The sequence below is a fragment of the Panicum hallii genome, chromosome 3, assembly GCF_002211085.1.
Source record: "Panicum hallii strain FIL2 chromosome 3, PHallii_v3.1, whole genome shotgun sequence".
NCBI lineage: Eukaryota > Viridiplantae > Streptophyta > Magnoliopsida > Poales > Poaceae > Panicum > Panicum hallii.
The window spans coordinates 56,402,680-56,429,812 of NC_038044.1; the positions used below are offsets into that span (position 1 = coordinate 56,402,680).

General features: G+C 44.8%; 1 protein-coding gene across 1 annotated transcript; it reads right to left on the reverse strand.

Moving 5' to 3' along the window:
* Positions 1–859: 859 nt before the first annotated feature.
* Positions 860–4,212, reverse strand: LOC112887069 (lysine histidine transporter-like 8). The gene is made up of 5 exons (XM_025953149.1): positions 3,687–4,212; positions 2,816–2,949; positions 1,836–2,263; positions 1,609–1,740; positions 860–1,508 (listed from the first exon to the last, which is right to left on the reverse strand). The coding sequence occupies exons 1-5, from the start codon at positions 4,052–4,054 to the stop codon at positions 1,020–1,022; spliced, it is 1,551 nt and encodes a 516-aa protein (XP_025808934.1). The 5' UTR covers positions 4,055–4,212; the 3' UTR covers positions 860–1,019.
* Positions 4,213–27,133: the final 22,921 nt, after the last annotated feature.

The following is a 27,133-nucleotide window of genomic DNA, read 5'->3' on the forward strand; positions in this document are numbered from 1 at the left end:
AATAACCCTTTTAGTACCGGTACTAAAGGCCGAGACTTTTAGTCTCGACTGCTTAGTACCGGTTGCAGATTCGGTAAGTATGAGGCTTTTTCAACCAGGCTGATGGATCTTTTTTCCATTAGCGGTCCAAGCATGAGTGTGTGTCCAACTTATACTTAGAGTAATATGTATTGGTACACGTGTGTCTTTATAAACACCTAACAAAAAACATAATAATAAGCAATTGGAAAAAATATATTTCAATTTCTTGGACAAAATCAGTAAGGTTGGACAAAATCATTTTTGAGAACCTTGTTCCGAAAAACAAGCTACATTATAGGCTATATAGAATCATATATTATACTAATTTTGCACAGAAGCAGTACAATAAATAGGTCAACTGCCCAAAGAACTCTGAAAACTTGTTCATATGGAACTCGCAAACCCAATTGGTCTACGCAGATTGTCAGATTGTCAGCGCCAGCCCTGGGCCGTTGGTCTCCAAAGTTCAGGGATGCAGCCCACATACATGAAGCCGGATGTATCCAATAGTCGGAACAAAGCCGAGAAATTTGTTCAATGGAAGGACCAGGCCGCAAATTTTGTTCGCTCCTTCCCAACATGAAGTCCCAAACTTTCCATCAATAAGAACGAGATGTAGTCCATACATTGACCCGAATAAGTTTATCCATACGGCTTTAGACCCTGTTTGGAATGATGGCATGTTTCCATGTGATTGTGCAAGATAGTACATGTCAAGCAGACAAGAACAGAAGCACCACCAATCCACCACATCTATGACAGATTTTTGTCTCGTCCCATCCACCAGGAGATACACAAAGACTTCAAAATACTCTATCAGGAACGCGAACATTACATTTCCACATTCCCAACCATCACATATATACATGCCATTGTTCTTAGCTCTTATCAAGGCATAGAGTTATGCAGCAGAACCATATATATATGACACTAATTCAGTTCCACAAACTAATTTCCATCTAATAATAACATGCAGATGCACCAAGTAATCTGTATATCTAATTGGGCGGCTTGAAGAACTTGAGCTTCATCCCGTTGCTGACGATGCTCCAGACGCCACCTAGCGAGAACGCCAGGCTGAACGCGGTGCCAAGCAGCCCGAGGCCCCAGTTCAGGTACCAGCTGAAGCTGAACTTCTCCGGCTTCTTCACACGGATCCACATGAAGCACGGGTAGGCGAAGGTCACCGGCAGCGTCAGCCCGCCGAGCAGACCGGCGAGGCTGGAGAGGAACGGCAGCGCCACGCTGATGAACAGTGAGAGGAACCCGTAGAAGACCCTGAACACCGACCGCACCCAGGTCGAGCATGGCCGGTTGGTGCGTCCCGTGTAGTAGGCCTCAAAGCTGTCAAAGACCGGCATGGAGTAGATCTGGAAGCTGCTGAGGCAGTTGAGCACGACGAGGAGGCACGTCGTGGCGAGGAGGCCCCGCGGGGTGTCGTGGCTGTGGAAGGCGTAGAGCGCGGCCAGCATCCCTCCTGGTGGCATCTGCATGCAGGGGCGTGCAAAGGGATGAGCACAAGGGTCCAGGGATTTAGGTGCAGCGCGGTGAAGTCATGGCTCTGATTAAGCATCATGATGCACTTGCCATATTCCCGTAGGCCCAGTAGCCTCCGACGGCGACAGGGAAGAGGCACATTGCAATCAGGAGGTAGGCGACTTTAGCCCCCCGCCACATTGGCACATGCGCTGGATGTTTGAAGGTCGACGGCATTGTTGCCTGCAAGATTCCAACGAACAACTAACACCAAATTATACTAGTGATGAGTAATGGAAGTGTCAGGACAAATTTTCTGTTCAGGAATGAATACTAACCTGTATTTCCAGTGCAAGATTGTGCCCTCTGAATGCAAAGGCTACTATTCCAAGGGCGTTCAAGGTTGAGAATAAGGATGTTCCGAAAGAAGCTGATCTCACGGGGTCATAGGAGACTGTCGGTGGTCGCGGTTGGCTGATCGAGAGAATCCAGGTCATAGTACAGTACATTATTGCTGTTGCACCACCAATGAGAGAAAGCCCAGCGATGGAATTGAGATTTGGAAGCTGAGAAAGAACTACGGCCAAGGATGTGAACACCAAGTACCACTCGACGGTCGTAATGGGACTCGGCGAGCAGATTGGGCCGCACACTATTTGGAAGAAGAGCTTCATCGTCTCCCCTCCAACGAGGATCAACGCAGTTGCAGTGCCTGCCGACAGATAAATAGTTGGGAAAAGAGCCAGCCACATTCCCAGTTTTTCTCCTGGATGAATTACGTATATTAGTCAGTAATTGGTGCAATACTGCAATGCAAATAATTCCTGTCTTGTGAAAATGTGAAGTGAGCTTAGTAGCTATCAATGGAACAGAACAGCAGAGAATCTAGCCACATTGCATGTTCTTAGTTTGGTGTAAACAGAGACTAGATAATGAAATCAGTTGATAAGAAGGATCATGGAGTTCTCCTGTGGCAGCAAAAGGTACCACAATTCTGCAGTACTGTAGTGGTATGAAAGCGAAATGTTATCTGACAGAAGGAGAAGCTCAAGATCATGATCTAAATGCAAAGAAAACAAAATAGCGTTTTTGATTAGCCTGGCACTATCCCATCAGTCCCACTTCACCTCCTATTATGAAGCAGCAAGACACTATCAAGAGATTCTATCCAGCCTATATGACAGAGATCATACTTGGACAGTGGTGACATACAGTGCATACGAATTTATATATTCCAGACATATCAGTGACATTCATGAATCTAGGAATCAGAAGTTGCTGTCATGAACTGGCAAAAATAGTTGAGAGAATGTCTCACCGAAAGCAGCCTGTGCAAGCTCCACATATCTGTTGTACCTCCTGCCTGGGACAGCCTCATGAAGCTTCACTAGGATCCAGAGTGTGTACAGTTGCCAGAAATAAGCAATAGTCAAAGATATTATCCCCCAGCTCCTGCAGGGCAAACAGAAGTGAACAGTTATTTGTCAGAAATGGTTCTAAATTCAGCTACACTTAAGTCGGACTGAATACTCAAGAGAAACCATCTGAAAGTCTGAAAACCATCCCAAATGGTGGATGACATAACCAATGGTGAAAAAAATGAGCAGAACAATTTTTCAGTTTTATTATTTCTTCAAATCAGCGAAAGTTTTTATAATCTTATCGATCTGTTAAAAGTTCTGCACATTTTACTCAATGGATGTTGCACATGGTTATAGTAATTCATTAAACTACAAATTGCAAAAGGGAAAAAGAGAAACCGAGATAGTCCATGAACATGATACTCCTACTCTGAATTCTTTAAGGATTAGTGTTCTTGAATCTTGATTTCAACAATTTGAAATCTTATCTTTTGCCAAAACTGATAAAGAATTCTCCAATTTTAGCAGCCTGAATCGTCATAACTAAATGTGTCCAAACTTTTCCAGACAACAAGTTTGAAGAGGGAAAAAAAGACATTAGCAAAATTCTCCTCAACATCTTGCTTTGGCTTGCCGGCATTAACATGCTTAACTAATTAAAAAAAGTTGTCCTGTCCCCACCGGGTCATCACACTCCGAGTCAGCAACCAAAATAGGTTTGCGCCGGCAGTCGTGGCATCCTCAACCAAGTTAAACCATTCACACGGGCAGGGCAGGGGAAGAGCAACAAAACCTCTCCCCCGTGAACAGAAGGAGAGTCGTGCATACCATCCGAGCCCCAGGAAGGCGAGCGGGAGGAGGAGCGCCTGGAAGCCGAGGCCGGCGTTGAGGGAGTGGAAGGCGGCGTAGCGGGCGTTGCCGCCGCGGCTCTCGGTGACGGGCAGCCAGGCGTCGCGCGGGTCGAGGCGCGTGAGGTGGCCCACGTCCTCCAGGTACCCGCGCAGGCCCTCCACCACCCGCCGCCCGGGCGTCCCGGCGCCCTTTCCCCGGCTTCCTCCCGCCACGCCGCCGCCGCCGCCCGCCCCCGTCGGCGTCGCCGCGCCCTCGGGCGTCGACAGCCCGTGCGGCGTCGCCGGGATCGACACCAGCTCCGGCTCGCTCGCCGCCCCATCCCCCGCCGCCGCTGCCATCGCCATTGCCGTCGCGCGTGCAGTGTTCTTGGCTCGGCTTGGCGGCGGAGGCGAGGGCGAGTTCTTAGAGCGCGCGAGTGTGGGAGTGGCAGAGTGAGTGAGTTCTTGGAGCTCGGGCCGGGTGGGAAAACGGGAAAAGGAAAGGTGGCTCGGGGACGGGGAGGCTCGGAGTGCGGGGGACAGGACAGGGACCTCCGTGCCGGGGAAGAGAGAGAGAGAGAGAGAGAGAGAGAGAGAGTGAAATAAATGGTGCACGGGGAGTGTGGGAGAGGACACGACTGCGGGGGGAGAGAGAGAGGAGAGGGGTGGCCGCGCGCGTGTACGAGAGCATACTGTAGTAGGGGCGTGCCGTGTCCTGGCGTGTCTGTCCGTGCAGTCCTGCGTCCGTCCTTGGAGCACGGCGCCGCGGCGAACGGAACCGACCCGGGCGGCGACGCCTGCAGCCTGCTTGCCAGCGTGGGGTGGCAGGCCGCCGCAGTGCGGGGCAGGAGAGGCGAGGCGTGCATGGTAACCTATAAAATTGGATTCAGATATTAACTTTTATCTAATTTTAACTTAAATACGGATATAAATTCTGATATTTTCGAATACGAATGCAAAACGGATGCCTCGGATTTAGATTTAAATTTAGATATTTACTCGATATATAGTTTAATATTTAGCTATTTTCTTTATTAATATTTTTAAATATAAAATTATTATATATATGTACAAACTAAAGTAGGATAATATAACATAGCTTATTTATCAACAAATATTTTAATAAATATATATAAATAAAAATAGAAATAAAAATATATTTTCAGTAAATTTATAAATATTTTTAATTAATATATAATAAAAAATTATAAAAAATAATTTCACCTAAAAATAGATAAAACAAGAAAATTTATGAGTAAACTTAATCTTCTTATAACTTTATTATAAAAATTAATAAATAAATATAATTTTTTAAATAATTCTAGTGAAAACGGATACAAACAGTGTCGGATATTGTCGAATACGGATGTGGAATCGACAGAGAAAAATAATGAAAATCGAATTTGGATATATCCATTTTATTATCGTATTAAATTCGAACACTAATACAGATATTTATATTAATATTTAAATAGATACAGATATCAGATATTTTAGAGTATCTGCATTAACCTAGCCATCAGAGGGTCTGCGTGCGCAGCGGCGCCACGGGCACACTGTGCTGTTCTCGCATTCCCACCGTGCGGTCAACTCGGCAGGGGATTGTGCCGGCTCTGCCGTGCGGGCGAGGGTTTGCGTGCCGGAGCCGAAGGAAGGAGCAGCAGCTCTGCAAGATTGCAGCCTTGCACGCCTTCCTCGGTGTCTCTGCGTCAAAGTCGCTCTTGCATTCTGCACCTACCTTTCTCTAATCTCTACACGCCTACGACATCGACAGAGTAAACTTAGCTTGAATTACCAAAATGAAATGTGCGTTACTATTTAAGCTTGAATCTACTTTGTTGTGACAAGGCCTCGATTTCATATTTAGCCATCCAAGATGAGTAAAATGCAAAAAAAAAAGAATCATTCAACATTGTGATAGAAAGCTTCATATTTCAGAGGTTCTCGTTCACGGGAATAAAATCCTTGTGATACAAGCACAAAAAAAATGCATAGAAAAAGTGTTAACTCATTCAAACGGATCCTAGAGCTGCTCACGCTTAGGGCCTACTTAGTTCACAGGCCGTAAACGCAAAAAAGCTGTAAACGCCAAATTTTCGAAGGAATCTTACTAATTTGAAGTACTAAATGAAATCTATTTACAAAACTTTTTGCATGGATGGGCTGTAAATCGCGAGACGAATCTAATGAGCCTACTTAATCCATAATTTGCAACAGTGATACTACAGTAACTATCCGCTAATTATTGCTTAATCATGGATTAATTAGCATCATTAGATTCGTCTCGTGATTTACAACCCATCCATGCAAAAAGTTTTGTAAATAAACTTCATTTAGTACTTCAAATTGGTAAGATTCCTTTACAAAAAGTTTTTTTGCCTTTACAGCACGCAAACTAAACATGCCCTTAGTTCAAATACAATGTAAGATTTGATCTTACGTACTATCCCAACACACATTTTCACCGAGCCTAACTACACAACTTCAAGCTCTAGGTAGTAAGCTTTTTTCCTGGTGACTTCTATTCCTAAATAAGAGGACTCGTTGTCCCCTTATTATATATATATATCTATCAAGCTATTTCTGCAGCATTCAAATTTACTCGTAGATTTGTTAGGTTAAGTTGTTGCTAGTGAAAACATCAAGTTACTGAAGAAAATAGGCTGTTTGAGAGAAAGAACTTTATTTCTTCTTCTCTTCCTAAATAAGAGGACTCATTGTCCTCTTATTATATATACATATATATATATATATCTATCAAGCTATTTCTGCAGCATTCAAATTTACTCGTAGATTTGTTAGGTTAAATTGTTGCTAGTGAAAACATCAAGTTACCGAAGGGAATAGGCTGTTTGAGAGAAAGAACCTTATTTCTTCTTCTTGAAAATGGGAAGTCCGTGGAACTGCGCCATGAATCGGCTGGGATTGTGCTAGCTGCCTCGCGGACGGGGGTTTCCGTGATGCATGGAGGACCGGCGCGTCGTTTGCCCAGTAGTGTGTGAGGCATGGAAGGATGGGCAACGGCAGCGAGGACGGCGACCGATGGGCATGCTCGGCAATCTTCCGTTCCGCACTTTTACAATTTTCAGCTAGCTAAAGCCTACACTCTGACCATGATTTTCTCTAAGATTTCGACAGAATAAAAGAAGCTTGAATTCCCAAAATGAAATGTGCCTAATTTTCGATCGGACTAAGTAATTTAGCTGATTTATGTTATGAAGAAAATAGATTAGTGATCAATTTCTATAATTAATTAATTCGTTAATAATTAATGATATTATTAAGTAGCTTACTAATCACGAAAGAGCTAACCCGAAGAGGTGCGTCCCTTCACCCCTTTGGCCCTTGGCATGTATACAAACAGTGATCCCTGGATACAACAATTCACTCCATTCATTCTCTCTTTTACTTTTCACTCCAACACGTTATCTCTTTCACTTTTCACCGCTCCTTTCTCTCTTTCACTTTTCACTCTTAACAATTAAGACTTTTGTGATTTTTGAATTGCTAACAGAGGATTTATTGGATTTCCGGTTATTCAAGACTGCCCACAATCCAACGCTTAAATAAAAAGGATGTCTTTCCCTCGTTAAATTTCATATTTGGCCGTCCAAGATGAGTAAAATGAGAAAAATATCAATATTGTAATTAAAAACATCATATTTCACAATTTATCATAGTGGTCCCACGGAAATAAAATCCTGATGGTACAAACTCAAAAAATGCGTAGAAAAATTGTTAACTAATTCAAGCAAACGCCTAGAGCTGTAAAGCTAGTCAAATACAATATAATTTTTGCCCATGCGTACTGTACCAACATTCATTTTCACCGATTTTGACTACACAACTTAAATAACTCACCGATTTTGAGTACACAACTTAAATAACACAGACTTCCAGATGCTTCGGATTGCCTACAATCCAACGAGTAAATAAAACAGACTTCTTCCCCTCATTAAATTTCATATCTAGCCATCCAAGATGAGTAAAATGAAAAAAATTAATATTGTGATTAAAAACTTCATATTCCACAATTTCTCATAGTGGAACCACAGAAAAAGGGCTAATTAATTCAAGCAAACGCCGAGAGCTGGAAGGTAGTCAAGTACAATATAATTTTTGCCCATGCATACCGTCGTAGCACGAGTCTTCTCCAATCAGCCGGTCTACAACAACTCCTAGAAGTAAACTTTTCCCTGATGACTTCTATTCCTAACTAAAAGGACTAGCTGCCCCCCTATACACATTACCCTCTTTTTCTCCTCCATTGTGCTTTGGAGCGGAGAAGGGAAGTGCTGAAAGTAAAATACAGTATAGACGCGATACATTGCGAGTCTCGAAACATGGAATGGTTACATTGGCTATTACTACCTATTTGGGCGGTAGGTGGTAATGCAGCATGTACAGACCAACCATTTCTGCAGCATCAACTTTAGAGTGCATGGGATTTATAGTCATTGTCTCGAACATGGCATGGGATATTGGTTATTATTGTCTGTTTGTTTGGTAGGTGGTAATGCAGCATATATGTTTCAAGCCATTTCTGCAGCATTCAACTTTACTCATAGGCTCGTTAGGATGAATTGGTTCCAGTGAAAACATCAAGATACTGAAGGGAACAGGCCCTTTGAGAGAATGAACGCTATTTCTTCTTCTGCACTTCAACTTGAAAGTGGGAAGCCCGTGGAACTGCGCCGTGGATCAGCTGGGATTGTGCTAGCTTCCTTGCGGACGAGGGTTTCCGTGACGCACGGACCGGCGCGCCAATTTCCTAGTAGTACTGTGCGAGGCAAGGAAGGATGGGCAGCGGCGTCGGGGACAGCGACCAACAATGGGCATGCTCGGCAAGCTTGCAACCTTGGACACTGTTCTCTGTGTCTGAGTTTGATCAAGATTTTCTCTAAGATTTCGACAAAATAAACAAAGCTTGAATTTCCAAAAATAAAATGTGTATTGTTTTCGATCGAACTCAGGCTAGGTTTGGTTACTGTATAGTGTTTATTATAAGCTCCGTCACATTAGATATTTGGATGCTATTTAGGAGTATTAAATATAGATTAATGACAAAACAAATTCCATAACCCCTAGGCTTTTTTGCGAGATGAATCTATTAAGCCTAATTAGTCCGTGATTAGCCTATGCGATGCTATAGTAAACATGTGCTAATCATAATTAAGTAGGCTTAATAGATTCATCACGCGAATAAATCCTAAGTTTATGCAGTTAGTTTTATAATTAGATTATGTTTAGTCTTTCTAGTTGGTATCGAAATATTCGATATGATAGGTAATAAGCACCTAGAATTCAAACAGCCTCTAAGTAGTTAGTTGATTTAGACTTTTTGTGGGTGCTGATGAAAAAGTCTTTACTGGCTTTCTGGGTGCTTACGACTGCCTACAATCCGGCGAGTGAATAAAGCATACGTCTTCCCCTCGTTAAATCATTTTAGATATATGAATAATCTTATGATCTTCTAAGTTCACATATTTTTTTAGTTAATCCTATAAGCCCATATTGTTCTGATATCTTTGTCGATCGAACTAATTGATTTAGACTTTTGTGAATGCTAACAAAGGAATTATTGGATTTCCGGTTGTTGAAGACTACTCATACTCGAACAGTTAAATAAACCAGATGTCTTCCCCTCGTTAAATTTCAAATTAGGCTGTTCAAGATGAGTAAAATGAAAAAAAATCATTCAACATTGCGATTAAAAACTTCATATTTCACAGTTTCCCATAGTGGGTCCGCGGGAATAAAATCCTGATGATACAAGCTCGAAAAAACGCAGAGAAAAAGAGTTAATTAATTGGAGCAGACACCTATAGCTGTAAAGCTAGTCAGTTATTTTTGCACATGTGTACTCACTACAAGAAATATGACCTTTTGTGACGATTTGCTCATGACAATAGATCAAAACATCATAAGATCATTCCCTTTTATGACATTTTGTAGGGGCATGTACAGTTTAATTAGTGACGAAAATCATATGTTTGTCGCTAAGATCAATCAGATATTGTCATAAACTATTTCAGTATCATATTGTGACAAACATGGTTCTAGTTTCATGACAATAACCAAGCGTCACACATGATGACAATGTTTGACCGTGACAAGTTTTTCAGTTAGTTTTTTTTCCAAATAAAAGGGTGGGTTCCTTGACCAACTGATTAAATAGGTCCAACGCTAATTTGGGCATAAGTTTTGATGTTTTCCATCATAGGTTAATATTCCATTTCTTTAAAAGAAATAGCCATACCATCCGGTTAACATTCTAACTTTTTAGTTCTTGAGTACTTTATATTTTATTCAAGTTAATTAGGAGACCTTCATGATCATCAATGTAGGAAATAAATTATTTTCTATATTATTTATAGAATTTACTTAATTTGAAAATCAACTAAACAAAAGAAGTAAATAAGATGTTTATTTTGTCCCAACACACATTTTCACCGATTCTGACTTGCTCCAAGTAGTAACTTTTTTCCCGATGACTTCTATTCCGAACTAAAAGGACTACTGGTACCCCTGCTACACATTACCCTCTCTTTCTCCTCCATTGTGCTTTGTAGTGGAGAAGGGAAGTGCTGAAGGTAAAATAGAATAGATGGGATATATAGTAATAGTCTCGAAACATGGCATGGTACATTGGTTATTACTGTCTATTTGGCCGGAAGGTGGTAATGCAGCATATATAGCCAAAACCATTTCTGCAGCATTCAACTTTACTCGTAGCCCCTCATTTCGTCCAATTGTTGCTATGGAAAACATCGTGGCACCGAAGGAATTGGCCAGTTTTAGAGAGAACTTGATTTTCTTTCTGCACTTAAACTTGAAGTTGGGAAGCCTGCCATGAATCGGCTGGGATTTGTGCTGGCTGCCTTGTGCTCGAGGGTTGGACTGTAGGCGGCGACCGCACGCGCGTCAATTGCCGAGTGGAGTGTTGTGCGAGGCAAGGAAGGATGGACAGGAGGCCAGCAGCGACCGAAGAGCCTGCTCTGCAAGCTCGCACACTGATCTCCATGTTTCTGCATTCCATTCTCACATTTGCAACAAGCTTTTTCTCCATAAACGTATATACTGTGATCATGGTTTCCTCTAAGATATTATCAGAACAAATTAAGCTGATTTTAGGCTTTGCGAACGCCAATAAAGAATCAATTACCCTTCCTGCTGGAAAGGACTCCCTACAATGGATCAAAGGCTTAAATAAATAAAATGTCAGAGATGCCTCCCTTGCCTGATATCAGTTTATACATATTCCTTATTTGCCGCCCCCCCCCCTCCCACCCGAAAAAAAGGACCAATCTCATGAGTTTGTTTTTTCTTTCTTTGAGCTAATCCTACAAGCTTAAATCGTATTAATGTCCTCTTTCCATACTTTGCAACAGTTGTCACTGCCAACTATCCTGAAAAAATGTCCCTCAATTTCATATATGCCTGTCCTAGATAAGTAAAATGCAAAATTTTTCATACATCAATATTCTGCTTGAAAACTTTCATACTTGACCATTTTTCATGGTGACCATAGGAAAAAAATCCTGATGATGCAAGCTCAAAATATATGCAGATAAAAAAGGGTAAATTCTCAAGTGGAACATGAGCTAGTTAAATGATACTCCCTCCGTAGAAAAAGGGTAAACTTGGTCAAAATTAGACAAACTTGGCTTATGAAAAAACTATAGTGACAAGTAATTTGGAACAGACGGAGTATGACTTTTATATATTTTTTTAGTTAATACTACAAGCTATATTGTTTTGATGTCTTCATCATACTTTTCAATGGTTTTTTACTGCAACTACTTACATAGCAAAGTATGATACCACAAGATCACATGCTTGGACGTCAGCTGTGGGCTCGTCGGCAGAGATGCCCGCGAGTTGCTCGTCGTCGTACTCAGGACCCAGATCGTCGTCATCCGCGTTGCGAAGGGAGACCATGTAGACTTGATGATCCGGCAAGTTGTTAGCCGTAGGGCTGTACTCGAGTAGCTCTGTGCTACTGTCTCCCTCTTCCGCGATGCGAGAGAGAGAGGTTTGCTATCCTGGAAGGGCAGTTCCTGCGTGAAGGCCACAAGGCGGGAGTTGCAATCGAGTAGTTCGGAGGGCTCAAAGCCCTTCCAGTACACGAAACGGCCTTGTGGCGTTGATGTTATGGTTAAACCTAAATGGCTCCCTAAAAATGATTCAGTGTGGCCATCGGGTTGCGAGTGGTTTTCAAAAGCGGGGGCCTCCTGGCGGGCGGTGTCTCCCTCGTCTCCGAGTCCTCCTCGGCTCTGACTTGAAGATGTACTAAGCGACGAGTACTCTTCGTTGGAGTCCGAGTAGTTGTCGAAAACAGGATCCCCCGGCAAGCAGTGGCTCCCACGTCCTTGAGCTTGAGCAACAGATCTAAGTCCTCCTCCAAGTCGGAGAGGGACTTAGATTGTGTGGTCCCCTCAAATCGGTTTGAGTCCGATTCGGCTAGTTCTGGTACATCACGAGTGGAAGTCGTGTCAAAAAAGGACATCTTTTCAATCTGCAGGGCTAGATCAGGGAGCAGCAGCTCATCGAGGTTGTCGATGAACTCGTCGAGGTCGCTGCTTCGAGTTGGTGTAGAGGCCTCCGGCTCCCTGGAGCTGACTAGGTAGTTGTTGAAACCACCCAGGCCGTTGGCGACGCAGATCCAGGAACCGAAGATGAAGGTTGTGCCCTTGTCGAGCACAACGCTGGTGAAGTTGAACGATGCCATCGAGTTCTCCGGTGGATGCTCGATGAACACCCCTACCTGGCGCGCCAGCTGTCGTTGTTTTACCACCACGTCCACCGAGGGATACCCCCAAGGTGGTGAGTTTATAGATAGGGTGTCGCTGAGATCACGAATTTGAAGGTGCAAGGAACACAAGGTTTAGACAGGTTCGGGCTGCCGAGAGCGTAATACCTCTACATCCTGTGTGGTTTGTATTGCCTTAGATGGAGATCGGGTGATCTCCCATTTGGAGGGGGTCCCTGTCCGCCCTTATATAGCCTGGGGGGATAGATTTACATGGAAGTTTTAGTCGTGTACAAGCCCAGGAGTCCTACCCGAGTACTTTTCGGGTAGTTTCCTACCGTATCCAACTAGTTTCACTACTATATAAGTAGTCCTACTACACTACGAGTAGTTACAACAAATGTAGAGCGTGGTCCATGTCCCATCCCGTATGCTAGCAAAAGTACGCCACGTGCATAGTCCTGTGTGCCCGGGTCTGATAGCACCTAGTATGCAATTTTTATCTTCAATAAGCCCTCAAGAGTGTACATCCAAATTTCACATTTAACCATCAAAGATGCAACTTTTAACTCAAGAAAGGCCTCGATTTCATAATTGTCCATAAAAAATGAGTAAAATGCAAAAAAAGATTCATATTTAACCATCAGAGAAGCACTTTTAAAATCAAGCAAGGCCTCGATTTCATATTTTGCCATCTAAGATGAGTGAAATGCAAAATAGTTCATTCAACACTAAGCTTAATAAGTCAATATCACACATTTTCTCATGGTGGGTCCATGGGAATAAAATCGTGATGATACAAGCACAAAAAACACGTAGAGAAGAAGACTTAATTTAATTCATGTGGACACATTGGTTTTGAAAGCTACTTAAGTACAATATAATTTGTGCTCATGTGCGTACCGTCTCAATACGAAGTTTGATCTGTTCATAGTAAGTTTTCATTCCAGTGACTTCTATTCCTAATTAGGAGGACTAGTTGTATCCCCCTGTTATACATTACGCTCTCATTCTTCTCCATTGTACCTGTGTAGTGAATAGAAGTGCATAAGTTAAAATGAATGAGATATATAGTGATAGTTTCCAAAGTCGATATGCGGTATATTATTGGTTATTATTGTCCGGTAGGTGACAAAATACAGCGTATATATGCAAGGGCATTTCCGCAGCATTCAATTTTACTCGTAGCCTCGGTGGGTTAAATTCTTGCTAGCGAAAACACCATGACAGTGTAGGAAATAGCCCATGTTGGAGAAAGATGTTGGAAATATATTTCTGTTAAAAATTGTGATCTTCACTATCAAGGCATTCAACCATCCAAAACGAGATTAAGGGAAAATCTAATGGGCTGTGATCAACAGGCCCATTAATCTATTCCTAACAGAGTATGTTGCCCCCAGCCCCACAGTGTCTATATATACTTAAGGTCGTGGCTATCATTAAACACATATTTTTTAAACCCTAACCACCTCAAGTCTGATCGCTAAGGGCGCTGGAGGAGTTTGGAAGGCCAAGTACTCGAGGGTAGTGCTGTTGGCGACCCGAAGGACGTCGCTACCCCACTGCTACATCTGCACCAACAAGAACGCCTACTTCCTCTACGGCTCAGACGTCATCAACTTATGGAGCTCCTATGGCTGCTACTGCAAACGCTGGTACAGGATTCTACACTTATGAAGATACTGCTACTACTAACGCTGATATCATGTTTAGACTAAGGATCCTGTTTATTCGCTAATTACATTCATTAGCAGAGACAACATTTGGTATCAGAGCCATTCTTATGACTAACGTGATTCAATCTGTTAAACAAAGTCTTAAAGTTCCCTATTTTGTCGGGTTAGATATGTTTTATGAAGTTGTGCGGATCTAGATCCTATTGCACAACGAAAAGAATCAAGTTTTATGTATGCAGTAATGTTTTCATGTGCAAAGTTTTAATTTGGTTAAGCTAAGTACCTCGGATTAGATCTAATTGGCTCAGTTAGGTCAAGTTTAATTAATGTCTTGATGTGTTTAAGTTTTACGTGCTGGATAAGATGCAATCATGCCTAAGTAATGCAATATTTTAAGTTAATAGAGCAAAATCAAGTTAATTAGGGTTTCAGTTCCTCCCAATTTAGCCCCTATTAGTTTATTTTTCGCAAAATTAAAGTTAAATTTATGCAATTAGTCACATCAGTAAGCAAATTAGGAGGGAAAGTCAAATCTTAGATCCAATCAAGAAACCCCAAATCCTTCATGAACCCTAACCCTTAGATTCAAGAAACCCTCACCTGGGCCATGAGTAAGGCCTGCTGCCATAAAAGAGCACAATAGCAGGATCCCCCAACGGTGCCGCGTGTGACTTGGTCGCACGTTGCACCGGTGGGAGGACACACGGTGGAGCAAGAAAGGGCGGGGGACAGACGAGCCACGGCACGGCTGGGCCAAGGCCCTAACGCGGTGGCGCAGAGCGCTGGTGCTAGCATGGCGCGCGGCTGGCGTCCGTGGCGCCCGCGCCTGCGGCCAGGAGGTGCACCTAAGAGCCTACTGGGGGCCGTACCCCACGCAGCTGCAGGCCACTAGCTAGCAGCAGCTGCCGCCCCATGCGGCGCGCCCAAGCGCACACAGCGGCGGCCAGTGGCCCCACGCGGCACACGGCACCAGCAGCAGCATCCGGGGCCATGGCACCCACCTTGCTAGGCACGTGCCATTAGCAGGCGTGGCTGCTGGCGGCCGGTGGCGCACAGGCGCACGGAGGATAGGGTGGCGGCAGCTTAGAGCTGCTGTCTGGTGAGGGAGAAAGGAAGAGTGAGGCCGAATTAGGGTTTTCGGAGCACACTTGACCTATTTATGATGGACGGCCAAGGTCGCGCCATGATTAGGGTTTTGCGGCGGACAGGCTGAGATGGGCCGCGCTGCTGGGCTGGTGTGCGGCTGGTTGCGTGGAGCCGGCCGACGCACGAGCCAAGTCGCTACGCGCTTGGGCTGGGCGCGGCCGTTGTGCTGCTTGCTGGGCCGAGCCACGGCTGCGTGCGCGAGTGAAGTTTTGGGCCTTTTTAGTTCGGGTTTTATTTTGGAGTTTTAGCTCGGTTAAAGTCCTTTTCCTCACTGTTTTAATGTTTATTTCTTTTATTATTTAATGTTTTCTCAGCTTTATTTATTTACTTTTGCACTTTAAATTTTAGTATTATGTTTATAATTTTTCCATGAGTTATTTAAATGCTTTATCTATGTTTTAATTGCATTGATTCATTGAAAATTATGTTTATCCGCCATATGCAATTGAGATGCACTCTATTTAAATGGAACCATCGGGAAGTTTACTTAGAGTTTACTTGTAATTAATTCTGACCATTGTTGTTTTAATTATGAGTTTTTATGATAAATTTCGTTTATTTCCCCATCGGTGATGCAAACTGAAATTTGAAGTGTGATTTTAATCAAACTATCATAGGGTTAATTTCATACTTTTTATGTCCATCTTTATTGTGAATTTAATTGAGTTATTATTTTTCGTAATTTTCAGTGAACACTATGAAGAACTACCTGAGTTCCATTGAGCCCCTGAATGGCACCAACTACCCCAAGTGGTTGAACCAGGTGCAGGTGGCCATTGCTGTGTGCGAGTACGACCTCACGTTACGTGAAGATAAGCTAGCAGAGCCCACTGGAGCAAATGCTGATCGTACTTCCATTGAAAAGTGGGAGAGATGTGACAGCATGGCCAACATGATCATTAAGCAGACGATCTCATCGGCCTTCCTTGGTGCTATTCCTGATAAGAACCAGGATGGTAAGGAGCTAACCGCTAAGGCTTATCTTGCCAAGGTGGAAGAGAACTTCAAGAGCTCCTCCAAGACTTATGCTAGCACCTCATCATGAAGATGCTGACTTCACAATATAATGGGCAAAGTGGAATCAGGGAGAACATTATGAACATGTGTGACATGGCAAACAAGCTCAAGACACTGGATATGGCCATCTCTGATGGTTTTCTGGTGCATTTCATTATGACTTCACTGCCTCCAAAGTATAATCCCTTCAAGATAAGCTACAACACTCAGAAGGCGACTTGGAGCATGGCTGAGCTCATCAGTTACTGTGTTGAGGAAGAGGAAAGGCAGAAGGCTGAAAGGATGAAGGATGCTTTCAACATGGTCAGTCAGCACCTTGAGCGTGTTGGTGTCAACAATGCTCTTAACCATCAGGCTGAATCAGGCAACAGCAAGCAGCATAAGAAGAAGTTCAAGAGCCATAAAGTGAGGAAGTCAATGGCACACAAGAAGACTTCTGATGAGAAGCTGTGCAGGTTTTGCAAGTCACCTAAGCATGTGCAGAAGGACTGCGCAGGATTTAAGGAGTGGCTGAAGAACAACTGTACAATTATTGATTATGTTTCATTTATTGATAAATCATTCTTAGTGAATTTTTTCTCCTGATACTTAGTGGATCGACTCAGGTGCCACTGTGCATATTTTCAATTCATTGTAGGTATTCAATTCGATCCGAACTATAAGAGAGTGGGAGCGAAGTCTAAGAGTGGCTGATGGCAATTAAGTCAAGGTTGAAGGTATTGGGGGCTTCAACTTGGAGTTACCGGGCGGCTTCCACCTTCATTTGCAAGATGTTCTTTATGTTCCTAGTTTAAAGAGAAACCTTATTTCTATTTCGAGATTAGATAAGTAAGGACATATTTGTAAGTTTGGCAACTCGAAGTGCAACATTAAGTTTCATAATATTGATGTTGGCCTTGGTCACTTGCAAGGCGTTCTTTATTTGCTCTCTCTTGATAATGATTATTCTTTGATGAATGTGTGTGTTGCTACAAATAAGCGTAAGCGTGATGATGAGACTTCTTTGAAATTGTGGCACTATCATTTAGGCCACATTTCGAGGGGGAGAATTGAGCGTCTCATAAGAGAAGAGATACTCCATTCATTAGATCTTTCAGACTTAGATCAACAATGTGTTGACTGAATTAAGAGAAAATTCGCTAAGACTATTAACAAAGGAGCTACTCGGAGTTCGGGCTTATTAGAAATAATTCATAATGATATTTGTGTCCCGTTCCTAATAAATTCTGTAGATGGTTTGGACTCGTTCATTACTTTCACTGATGACTTCTCTCGTTATGGTTATATTTACCCCATTTGTGATCGGTTCGAATATTAGATAAATTCAAAATATTCAAGGCCGAAGTGGAAAATCAGCATAATGTCACTACTATAATTGTGAGATTAGACTGAGGTGGTGATTATTATGGGAGACATGCTTCATTCAACCAGATACCTGGACCATTCGCTAAGTACCTCGAAGAAAATGGTATAAAGGCCCAATACAACATGCCGTGCAAACCACAGCAAAATGGAGTCGATGAGCATCGTAATCGTACACTTATGGACGTGGTACATAGTATGCTTAGTTATTCTACTTTGCCTGTGGAACTGTGGATGGAAGCGTTAAAGATAGCTGCGCATATACTTAATCGGGTCCTACCAAATCAGTTCCAAAGACACCTTATGAATTATGGTTTGGGAAGAAACCACCGCTTACTTATTTACGTGTGTGGGGCTGTCCTGCTGAAGCTAAGTAATTTAACCCCCAACAAAAGAAATTAGATTATAAGATGGTGAGCTGCCATTTATCGGATACCCTGATAAGTCTAAGGGATTCCGTTTCTACTATCATGACCGCTTCACTAAGTTTGTTAAGACCAGACAGGCTATGTTTCTAGAGGATGCAGAAATCAGTGGGAGCTTTCCAAGGAGGGAAATAAATCTTGAAGAAATTCAGGTTGATCTTCCCATCCCGGAGATTCAGGAGATAGTAACACCTCAGTTAGTGCCGCTGTTCATGCCCTCTATTCAGAGTACACATTCTGTTCAGGTTACTCCTTCTGTCTAGAGTACTAGCGCTGCTCCTCCTATTGTAGTAGCTCCTGAGCCTGTGAGCGAACCACAAGTTGAGAAAGTGGCACCTAATGTTGAAGCCGAAAACCCAGTTCAGGTATCTCAGTTTTTGTACCCTTGAGAAGATCATAGCGGGCTAGGAAACCAGCAACTTTTCCAGATTACGAGACATACTTAAGCGAAGACATGTATGATGTTGGGATGGTTGATGATCCTGACTCGTTCAGGGAAGAAGTATCATGTGAGAACTCTGCTAGATGGGTTGAGGCTATGGAATAAGAGCTTAAGTCCATGAGTTCAAATGATGTATGGAATTTATTAGATATTCCTGATGGAGTCAAACTAGTAGGTTGTAAATGGGTCTACAAGACTAAACGTGATTTCAAAGGGAATGTCGAACGATTCAAAGCGAGGCTTGTAGCCAAGGGTTCTACACAAAAGGAAGGGGTTGATTATAATGAGACTTTCTCTCCTATGTCTAAGAAAGATTCCTTTAGAATTGCCATGGCGCTAGTGGTTCATTATGATTTAGAGCTGCATCATATGGATGTCAAAACTGCATTCCTTAATGGATGTCAAAACTTGGATGAGACCATCTTCATGGCACAGCCGGAAGGTTTTTTGGTGAAGGGCAAGGAACAGATGGGATGCGGACTAAAGAAGTCCATCTATAGACTTACTTAAATATGATCAAGTGATTAAGAAATTCGGGTTTAAGGAGAATGATGTGGATAACTGTATTTACACTAAGATAAAGAATGGTAAATTTATAATTCTAGTGCTTTATGTGGATGATATCCTATTGGCGAGCAGCGATAAGAGAATGCTGCATGAGATAAAGGGTTTTCTCTCATCCAATTTTGATATGAAAGATCTTGGTGAGGCCTCTTATGTTCTGGGCATTGCGATACACCGAGACAGGACCAAAGGAGTGCTAGGATTGTCCCAAGGGGCATATATTGAGAAAATACTTAAGAAATTTAATATGGATAAGAGTAAGGCCACACCTGTTCCATTAGCAAAGGGCGATAAGTTCAGTGAAGCCCAATGTCCTAAGAACCAATTGAAATTAGATGAAATGAAGAATATACCTTATGCTTCAGCTATTGGAAGCTTGATGTATGCACAAGTCTGTACGTGTCCAGACTTGGCATTTGCTACCGGAATATTTGGAAGATATCATAAAAATCCTGAAAAGGTCCATTGGATAGGTATCAAGAAGGCATTATGTTACTGCCAAGGTACCAAAGACTTCATGCTCACATATAGAAGATCGGATAAACTTGAAGTTGTGGGTTACATTGATGCTGACTTTGCTGGGTGTGTGGATAGTAGGAAATCTACATCAGTATATATCTACACGTTAGCTGGAGGAGCAATATCATGGAAAAGCTCCAAATAAAGTTTAGTTGCAGCATCGACGATGCAAGCAGAGTTTGTGGCATGCTATGAAGCAATTGGATAGGCTGTGTGGCTTAAAAATTTTACTCCGGACCTGAAGGTAACTGACAGCATTCGACTTGTTGCTACTCCAAAAGAACACTGCAGACTGATTATCGTAGTATAACGTTATTGGTTCCGTAATGCTGTCAGTTACCTTCAGGTCTGGAATAAAATTTTTAAGCTACACAGCCTCAAATATCGTGTTGTGAAAGAAAGATGCCAGGATCGAACCATTAAGATTGAGCATATAAGAACTAATGCTATGTTAGCGGATCCACTCACTAAAGGCTTACTGCCGAATGTGTTTAAGCAGCACGTTACAGATATGGGTTTGGTGGATAGTCTTTAGATCCTGGTACAGGGCCATTACTAACTCCCAACTAATGAATAAGCGTTCTAACGAGGTGTTTCAGTGAGACTGTGGGTAATGAGGTCCCAGTAGCATATCAAGCTACTGGCGACGCATTGGTCCGCTACTTACTGTTATACTGAGGGTGAACATTAGTGTGATGCGAATATTAGCCATTAACCGTTCGATCAAGTGGGAGAATGTTGGAAATATATTTTTGTTAAAGATTGTAATCTTTACTATTAAGGCATTTAACCACCCAAAATGAGATTAAGGGAAAATCTAATGGGCTGTGATCAGCATGCCTATTAATCTATTCCAAACAGAGGCTGGCCCCAGCACCAGTGCCTATATGTACTTAAGGTCGTGGTTATCATTAAACACACGTTTTCTAAACCCTAGCCACCTCAAGTCTGATTGCTAAGGGCGCTGGAGGGATTTGGAAGGCCAAGTACTCGAGGACGGTGCCGTTGGCGATCCGAAGGACGTCGCTGTCGGGTTTTGTCCGGCTGCCCACCGAAGGGTATACCCAAGGTGGTAGATTTTGGGTTGGGGTGCGCCGAGATCAGAAACTCGAAGGTGCAGACAACACAAGATTTAGACAGGTTCAGGCCGCAATATGCGTAATGCCCTACGTCCTGTATGATGGTTTGTATTGCCTTGATGTTGATCTGGTGATCTTGTGTTTTGAGGGGGTCCCTGCCCGCCCTTATATATCCGGGAGGACAGGGTTACATGAATCCTAGTCTGATACTAACTTAGGAATCGTACTCGAGTACAACTCGAGTAGTTTCCTTCTGTATCGACTAGTTCTACTCCGCATGCGGGTAGAATACAACATAAATAAGGTACAGGACACGTCCTATCCCCTAGCCCAATACGGACTCCTTGATGTACACAGCCCCGTGGCCCCGGGTCTGACAAGCCCCCGAGCTCTTCGTAGCTGAATACTGCAGACTCTTCGAGTACTTCTGAAGCAGTCTTCGACTTCTTTCGAAGCTCCGTCCTAAAATTTTCCTTCGAGTACTCTTCTGACTGCATCGAAGCTATGAGGTGCTCATGCCCCGAATTCTTTCTTTTATATGGGGTGCGATGAATAATCGCACCCATATGGAGTAGCCCCCGAGCCTTAGGTTGAATCAAAGAATCAAGCTGAGGGTCAAACTAGCTTTGAATCTTTCCTTCTTATCCTTCGAGTACTTTCGAAAAATAAGTAGTCGATGCCACGTGTCCCACAGCCCCCGAGCCTTGAGTCCAAATCTTTTGGAAAAAAGGATCCCAAAGGACGTGGCAAAAAAAAGTTCTTTTTGAAAAAATAAAGTCTAAGAGGAGACAATTAGCAGAAATTAGATTCGAAACCCGAAAAACCTCTTTTTTCAGGACAACTAACCCAGAAAAAATGGTGGATCGGGTAACGGCCCAAAAAATCTGCCAAAAAACTGCCAGTATCCAATTAATTCTATTGCGCGACGCTTCATCTTACACACAGTAAACCACTGCCAGAACGCTGGTTATTTAACCCCGCGGTCAGTTAGGGTTTTTCCTGTGCCCTCAGATCTGACACCGCAACCAGAGAAAAACAAAACCCTAATTAGAGTCTGACCTGCCCGAGCCCTTCCGCCGCCCAGCATAGTCGAAGATCTTCGAGCCCGCCGCCGCAGCCCCCAAGCGCTTGTGAAAACAACTCGTGGCTGAAAAGATTCGAAATGGCTCCGAAGAAAAACAACCAGAAGGACTTGAAAGAGGCGCAAGCAGCAACCGGAGAATGGTCAATTAGTAAGTGTTCTCGCCATAATTTAGCAAATTTGGTATTGGGGGGTCTGCTTCAGGAAAGGGATCTCATCCATTGGCGCCTTCCTCTTCGCGATCCATTTCCCATGGAAAACGTCGATGAGATCGTTTCTTTCTGCTCTTTCTCTGAACGGGGATTCGCCCTCCCCACTTGCTCCTTCTTCCGTGGTCTTCTCTACTTCTATGGGATTGAGCTGCAACACCTCAACCCCAATTCGATCTGCCATATCTCCATTTTCATCCATTTCTGTGAAGCTTTCCTCGGAATTGAACCACATTGGGCTCTTTTCCGCTATCTTTTCCGCGTGAAGCCCCAGCCCACCTCAAAAAATCCTTCTGCAATAGGGGGCGCTGGAATCCAACTTAGGCAACATGCTAGTGACAAATATATATCGTACAAATTCCTGTCAAATGTCCCCGGGTGGAAACAACACTGGTTCTATATTGCGAACCATGCCCCCCAACTCCCGGTGCGGTCTGGCAGGCCCCCTGTTCAGCGTGGTGAATGGACATTGGAGCCAAATGAAGCCGAGATGGACCAAGTAAAAGAACTGCTCGAGTTCATTGCCGCGCACAAAGAAACGGGGGTAACCGGGGCATCAGTGATGCTATCATTTTTCAAACGCCGAGTCCAACCCATTCAGCAGCGCCACACCTTAGGATTCGAGTACCTGGGTACTGAAGACCCATCCCGTATGTGCACAGAAGAGCTTGGGGACGATGCTGCTCTTGTGCGCGTCAGGCGGAATCTACTAGATGTGGATGCCGTCCTGTATGTTCCAGCAGGATTTACAGCCCAGAATCGACCACCAGCAGTAAGTGTTCGACTTCTCGACTTCTTCCTTTGATCTGAAGTGTTAATACTAACCGATTGTCTGAACACAGGATTCAACAGCGTTGTATCGGAGTTACCCACCACAACCCGATCTGCCCCGGCCCTACCATATGCTGCCCAGCGCCGCCGCCAAAGCACAGAAGGAACAAATTGCTGGCAGCGAATCAGCCACGGGCAGCCAGGCAGCTGGGGAGAGGGTGCAAGCCGACGACTCCTCCGGATCATCCGTGGAATGGTCCGACGACGCACCTCTAGTTCCCCGGCGGTGCCGGGAGATGCGGAAACGTAAAGCCAGCACCGCTGACCTCGCCGGGTAAGTATCTGTCGAACAATAGTGGCGAGTTGCCTTGCTGAACACTAATGACAACTCTGTCTTGCAGTCCCTCGTCTTCCTTGCCTGGCTCCCAGCGCCAGAGGGTAGCCGAAGTGCCCCCCACCAGAAAAGATGCACCAGAAGCCGAACCCACAGAGGTCGATAAGGCCGATCCGTCGCCTTCTGTCGCAGACGGTGTAACTATCGACGTGGCAGGCACAATGTCGGGGCAGCTCACGCCCTCGACTGAAATGGCACCGCCGCCGACAATAGGTGCCACGGACATCGCGTGCCAGGGCTGCCAGCCTCCTCGTCCGGTACGCCAACTCCTCCAACCACAAGTACCGTGGTAAAGAAGCTGTTGAAGCTGGTGTGGAGGAAGCCGACAATGATCCGATCCCAGAGGTAAGTGATGCCTTGGACCTTGCCTTTAGCCACGTGTAAAAGTCACAGTGAAAATGTTGTGCTTTTGTCTTAAACAGATCAACAGCTGGGGTAACGCCGGAGCTCGAGTTGGCGCCACCAGCCCCCCAGCTATCGCCTGGGCAACCCGACGCACTAGAGCCAGCAGGGAGGGCAGATATAATCATGCTTGATTCGCCACTACCCGAGCCCCAGCACTCAGAACCCGAAGCCCCCGGCAATGAGCAAGTTGAAACGGCCACTGCCATACCCGTTGACGGTGCAGGTAAATGATCCCACTGCCTTCTGCCACAATCATTGTTATATGAACACTTGTCCGTTGCAGGGACCCCGCAGCCGTCAGCCTTGGAGGGTGCGGGTGCTTCTTGCGAGGCACCTGGGTTGCCAACCCCTGTAGGGGAGAACACCGATATGCTCCAAGAGATGCAGCTCCCAGGGGATGATCTGAGCCGCCTGCGCCAAATGATCAAGGCGATCGACTCATTTGCCCTGGTAAATCTTGTCTATACCGCCGGTAACTGTATGCTTAAATCAATTTTCTCTAACGCCCAGGAACATGTAGGACATGAACCAAAAATCTTCAACGAAGTTGGAAGAGTCCACCAGGCGTATCGACGAGCTGATGCAGGAGCGAGTCGGCTTCGAGCAGAATATCATCGAACTCCAAGGCCGACTCAAGGAGCAGCGGAAAACCCATAAAGGTATATTGAATTCAACTCTCGAATTCATACCCATAGTCGATGACTTCATGATCTGAAAGCTGCCTATCATCGCAGAACTTAAGCAACTCTTAAATTATAAAGAGGGATTGCTTACTGATTTGAAGAACATGCTATATCGCCGCGCAGATGAAGTCGAGGATCTGCGGAGGATGATGGCCGATATGGAGAAGCAACTCGTCGACTGCCTCCATCAGATCAAGACTTTGGGCGAGGAGAAAGAGCAGCGCCAGAAGGAACTCAATGATTTGAAGGTGGCAGCTCAAGAACTCGTAGAGATGGTGGATCCTCGGGAAGACGGTGCTGAAGATGGGCCACCACTACTTGATCGACTTCGCGGGGCGCCACAGAAGATCCTCAACTTTGTCACCGAGGCTGCCACATCTTACGTGGGCCACGCCCTAGGCCTTGTAAAGTCCTTCTGGCCAAAGGCTCGGCTAGAAGTACTCGCGGAGGGTGCAGCTGCGGATTGTACCGATGAAAGCTTCCGCGAGTATTTGCTAGAGGTCCGGCCTGTTGCTGAAAAAATTGTAGGAAACATGGTCCAGGATTGAACCGTTAGTGCTTAAGGCTTTTGTAATATAAAAACCATGTTTGTTCCTTTGTTGCCTTATTGTGCAGACTAAGAGCCCCATATGCTTTGGAGCATAGGCGTGCTGCCTTTGAGTGCAGCGACTCAGAGAGTAGTCGATTTAGCCCTTCTCGAGAGCTTATCGGGTGAGCTAGATAAAATCCCGCCAAAAGGGATCCACTCGGGCCCGGAACGCGCAGTCTGTAGCGCGATGACTAGGATGCTCATGGCAAACAGTCGAAAACTACCCTGAGGTGTAACCACCGCAAGAGTAGCCAAACGAGTTAGATAGAACCCGAGCCAGACGGGCCTAACCAGTTTGAAAGAACACGATTAGCATCGCGACGACCCGTGTGCCACCAGCAAGTAGTCGATTTTATATAGAATTTGAGCGTGGTCAGAAGCCATATTCAAGAATTTGCATTTTGGGTTGTGTGGCACAAAGCCGCCAAATCGACCCAGAAAAGTGAAACTTGTCATTGACACGTACAGAAATTGGACACGAGACTGCTTAGGGGTAGAACCGTCGCAGGTGCTGGATGTTCCATGAGTTGGGTACATCCTGACCATCGGGGTGCCGAAGTTGATAAGATCCCGGTCTTGTAACTCTCTTGACGATGAAAGATCCTTCCCATCTCGAGTTAAGCTTGTGCAAACCCGACTCGTCCTGAACGCGACGAAGGACAAGGTCGCCAATGCTAAACGACCTTTCCTTAATGTTGCGATCATGATATCGCCGGATTCCCTGTAGGTAACGGGCTGACTGAACGAGAGCAGAGCAGCGAGCCTCTTCGACAGAGTCCAACTCCAGCTGTCGTGCTTCGTCCGCCTTGCCTTCTTTATACATCTCAACCCTTGGGGATTTCCACATGATATCTGCCGGGAGAATTGCCTCAGAGCCGTAGACAAGAAAGAACGGGGTCTGCCCTGTGGCTTTTGAAGGTTGAGTCCTCAGCCCCCAGACTACGTGTGGCAACTCGTGAATCCACTTCCCGCCCTTTTTGCTGTTGGCATCGTAAAGTCTCTTCTTGAGGCCGTCGATGATCAAACCATTCGCCCGCTCGACTTGCCCATTTGCCCTTGGGTGAGCCACCGAAACGTATTTAACCTCAATGGATGAATTTTCACAGAATTCCCAGAATTGGTTGGCCGTGAAATTTGAACCCAAGTCGGTGATAATAGTGTTGGGGAAGCCGAAACGATGTAAAATGTCGGAGATGAAATCGACCACCCTGTCTGGAGTAAGCTTGGCGATCGGCTTGAATTCGATCCACTTGGTGAACTTATCGATAGCCACCAGAACATGAGTAAAACCTCCTGGCGCCATTGTGAAGGGCCCAATCATGTCGAGGCTCCAACAAGCGAACGGCCAGGAAGGCGGTATAGTGATGAGGGTGTGGGCCGGGACATGAGTTTTCTTACTGAAGAACTAGCAGTTCTGACATCGTCGCACCAGATCTTCGGCGTCGGATACGGCGGTAGGCCACCAGAAACCAGCTCTGTATGCTTTGCCGACCAGTGACTTTGACGCGGCATGGTTACCACACACGCCCTCGTGTATCTCCTTTAATATGTCCAGACCGTCTTCTGTTGTGACGCACTTCATGAGTACTCCGGATCGTGCGCCGCGCCGATAAAGTTTGTCTTCGACTAGGACAAATCCCTTGCTCCGTCGCATGAGGCGGGCGGCGGCAGCACTTTTGGGATCCGTCCCGGCCGGTAAGACGAGATCTCGGATGAAATCGACGAAAGGTCCCCTCCAGTCCTCACCGACCAGCAGTACCTCCCGTTCTGGCTGCACAGAGCCAGTGGCGGTGGGAGCCGGCAGTGAAGGGCTGATGGACGGGTGCGTCAGCTCCTGAATGAATACCCCTGCTGGGACTTGTGCTCGGGTTGATCCCAGCTTAGATAAGGCATCGGCAGCGACATTGTGTTCCCGCAGCACATGATGAACTTCTAGGCCAGAAAATTTGTTTTCTAGCTTACATACCTCTTGTACATAGGCTTCCATGGTCTCCTTGTTGTAGTCCCACTCCTTGTTGACTTGCTGAACGACCAAGAGTGAATCGCCATATACAAGTAGTCGCTTGATCCCTAGTGATATCGCCAAACGGAGCCCGTGAAGCAACGCTTCATACTCGGTTTCATTGTTGGATACCTCCCAGAGAATTTGGAGGACGTATTTGAGTTGTTCGCCTCTTGGGGAAATGAATAAAACTCCAGCGCCGCCGCCATCGAGCTTGAGAGAACCATCAAAGTACATGGTCCAATGCTCTGGCTTGTCAACTGGTTTTGGAACTTGATTTTCCCTCCACTCTGCCATGAAGTCGACTAGAGCTTGGGACTTGATTGCAG

Bases quoted from the DNA above. Each gene is read 5' to 3' on its own strand.
- LOC112887069 (XM_025953149.1), bottom strand. From the start codon at position 4,054: ATGGCGATGGCAGCGGCGGCGGGGGATGGGGCGGCGAGCGAGCCGGAG. The intron at 1,741-1,835 runs GTTAGTATTCAT...GGAATCTTGCAG, and splicing joins ATCTTGCACTGGAAATACAG to GCAACAATGCCGTCGACCTT. The intron at 1,509-1,608 runs GCAAGTGCATCA...CCCTGCATGCAG, and splicing joins ACTGGGCCTACGGGAATATG to ATGCCACCAGGAGGGATGCT.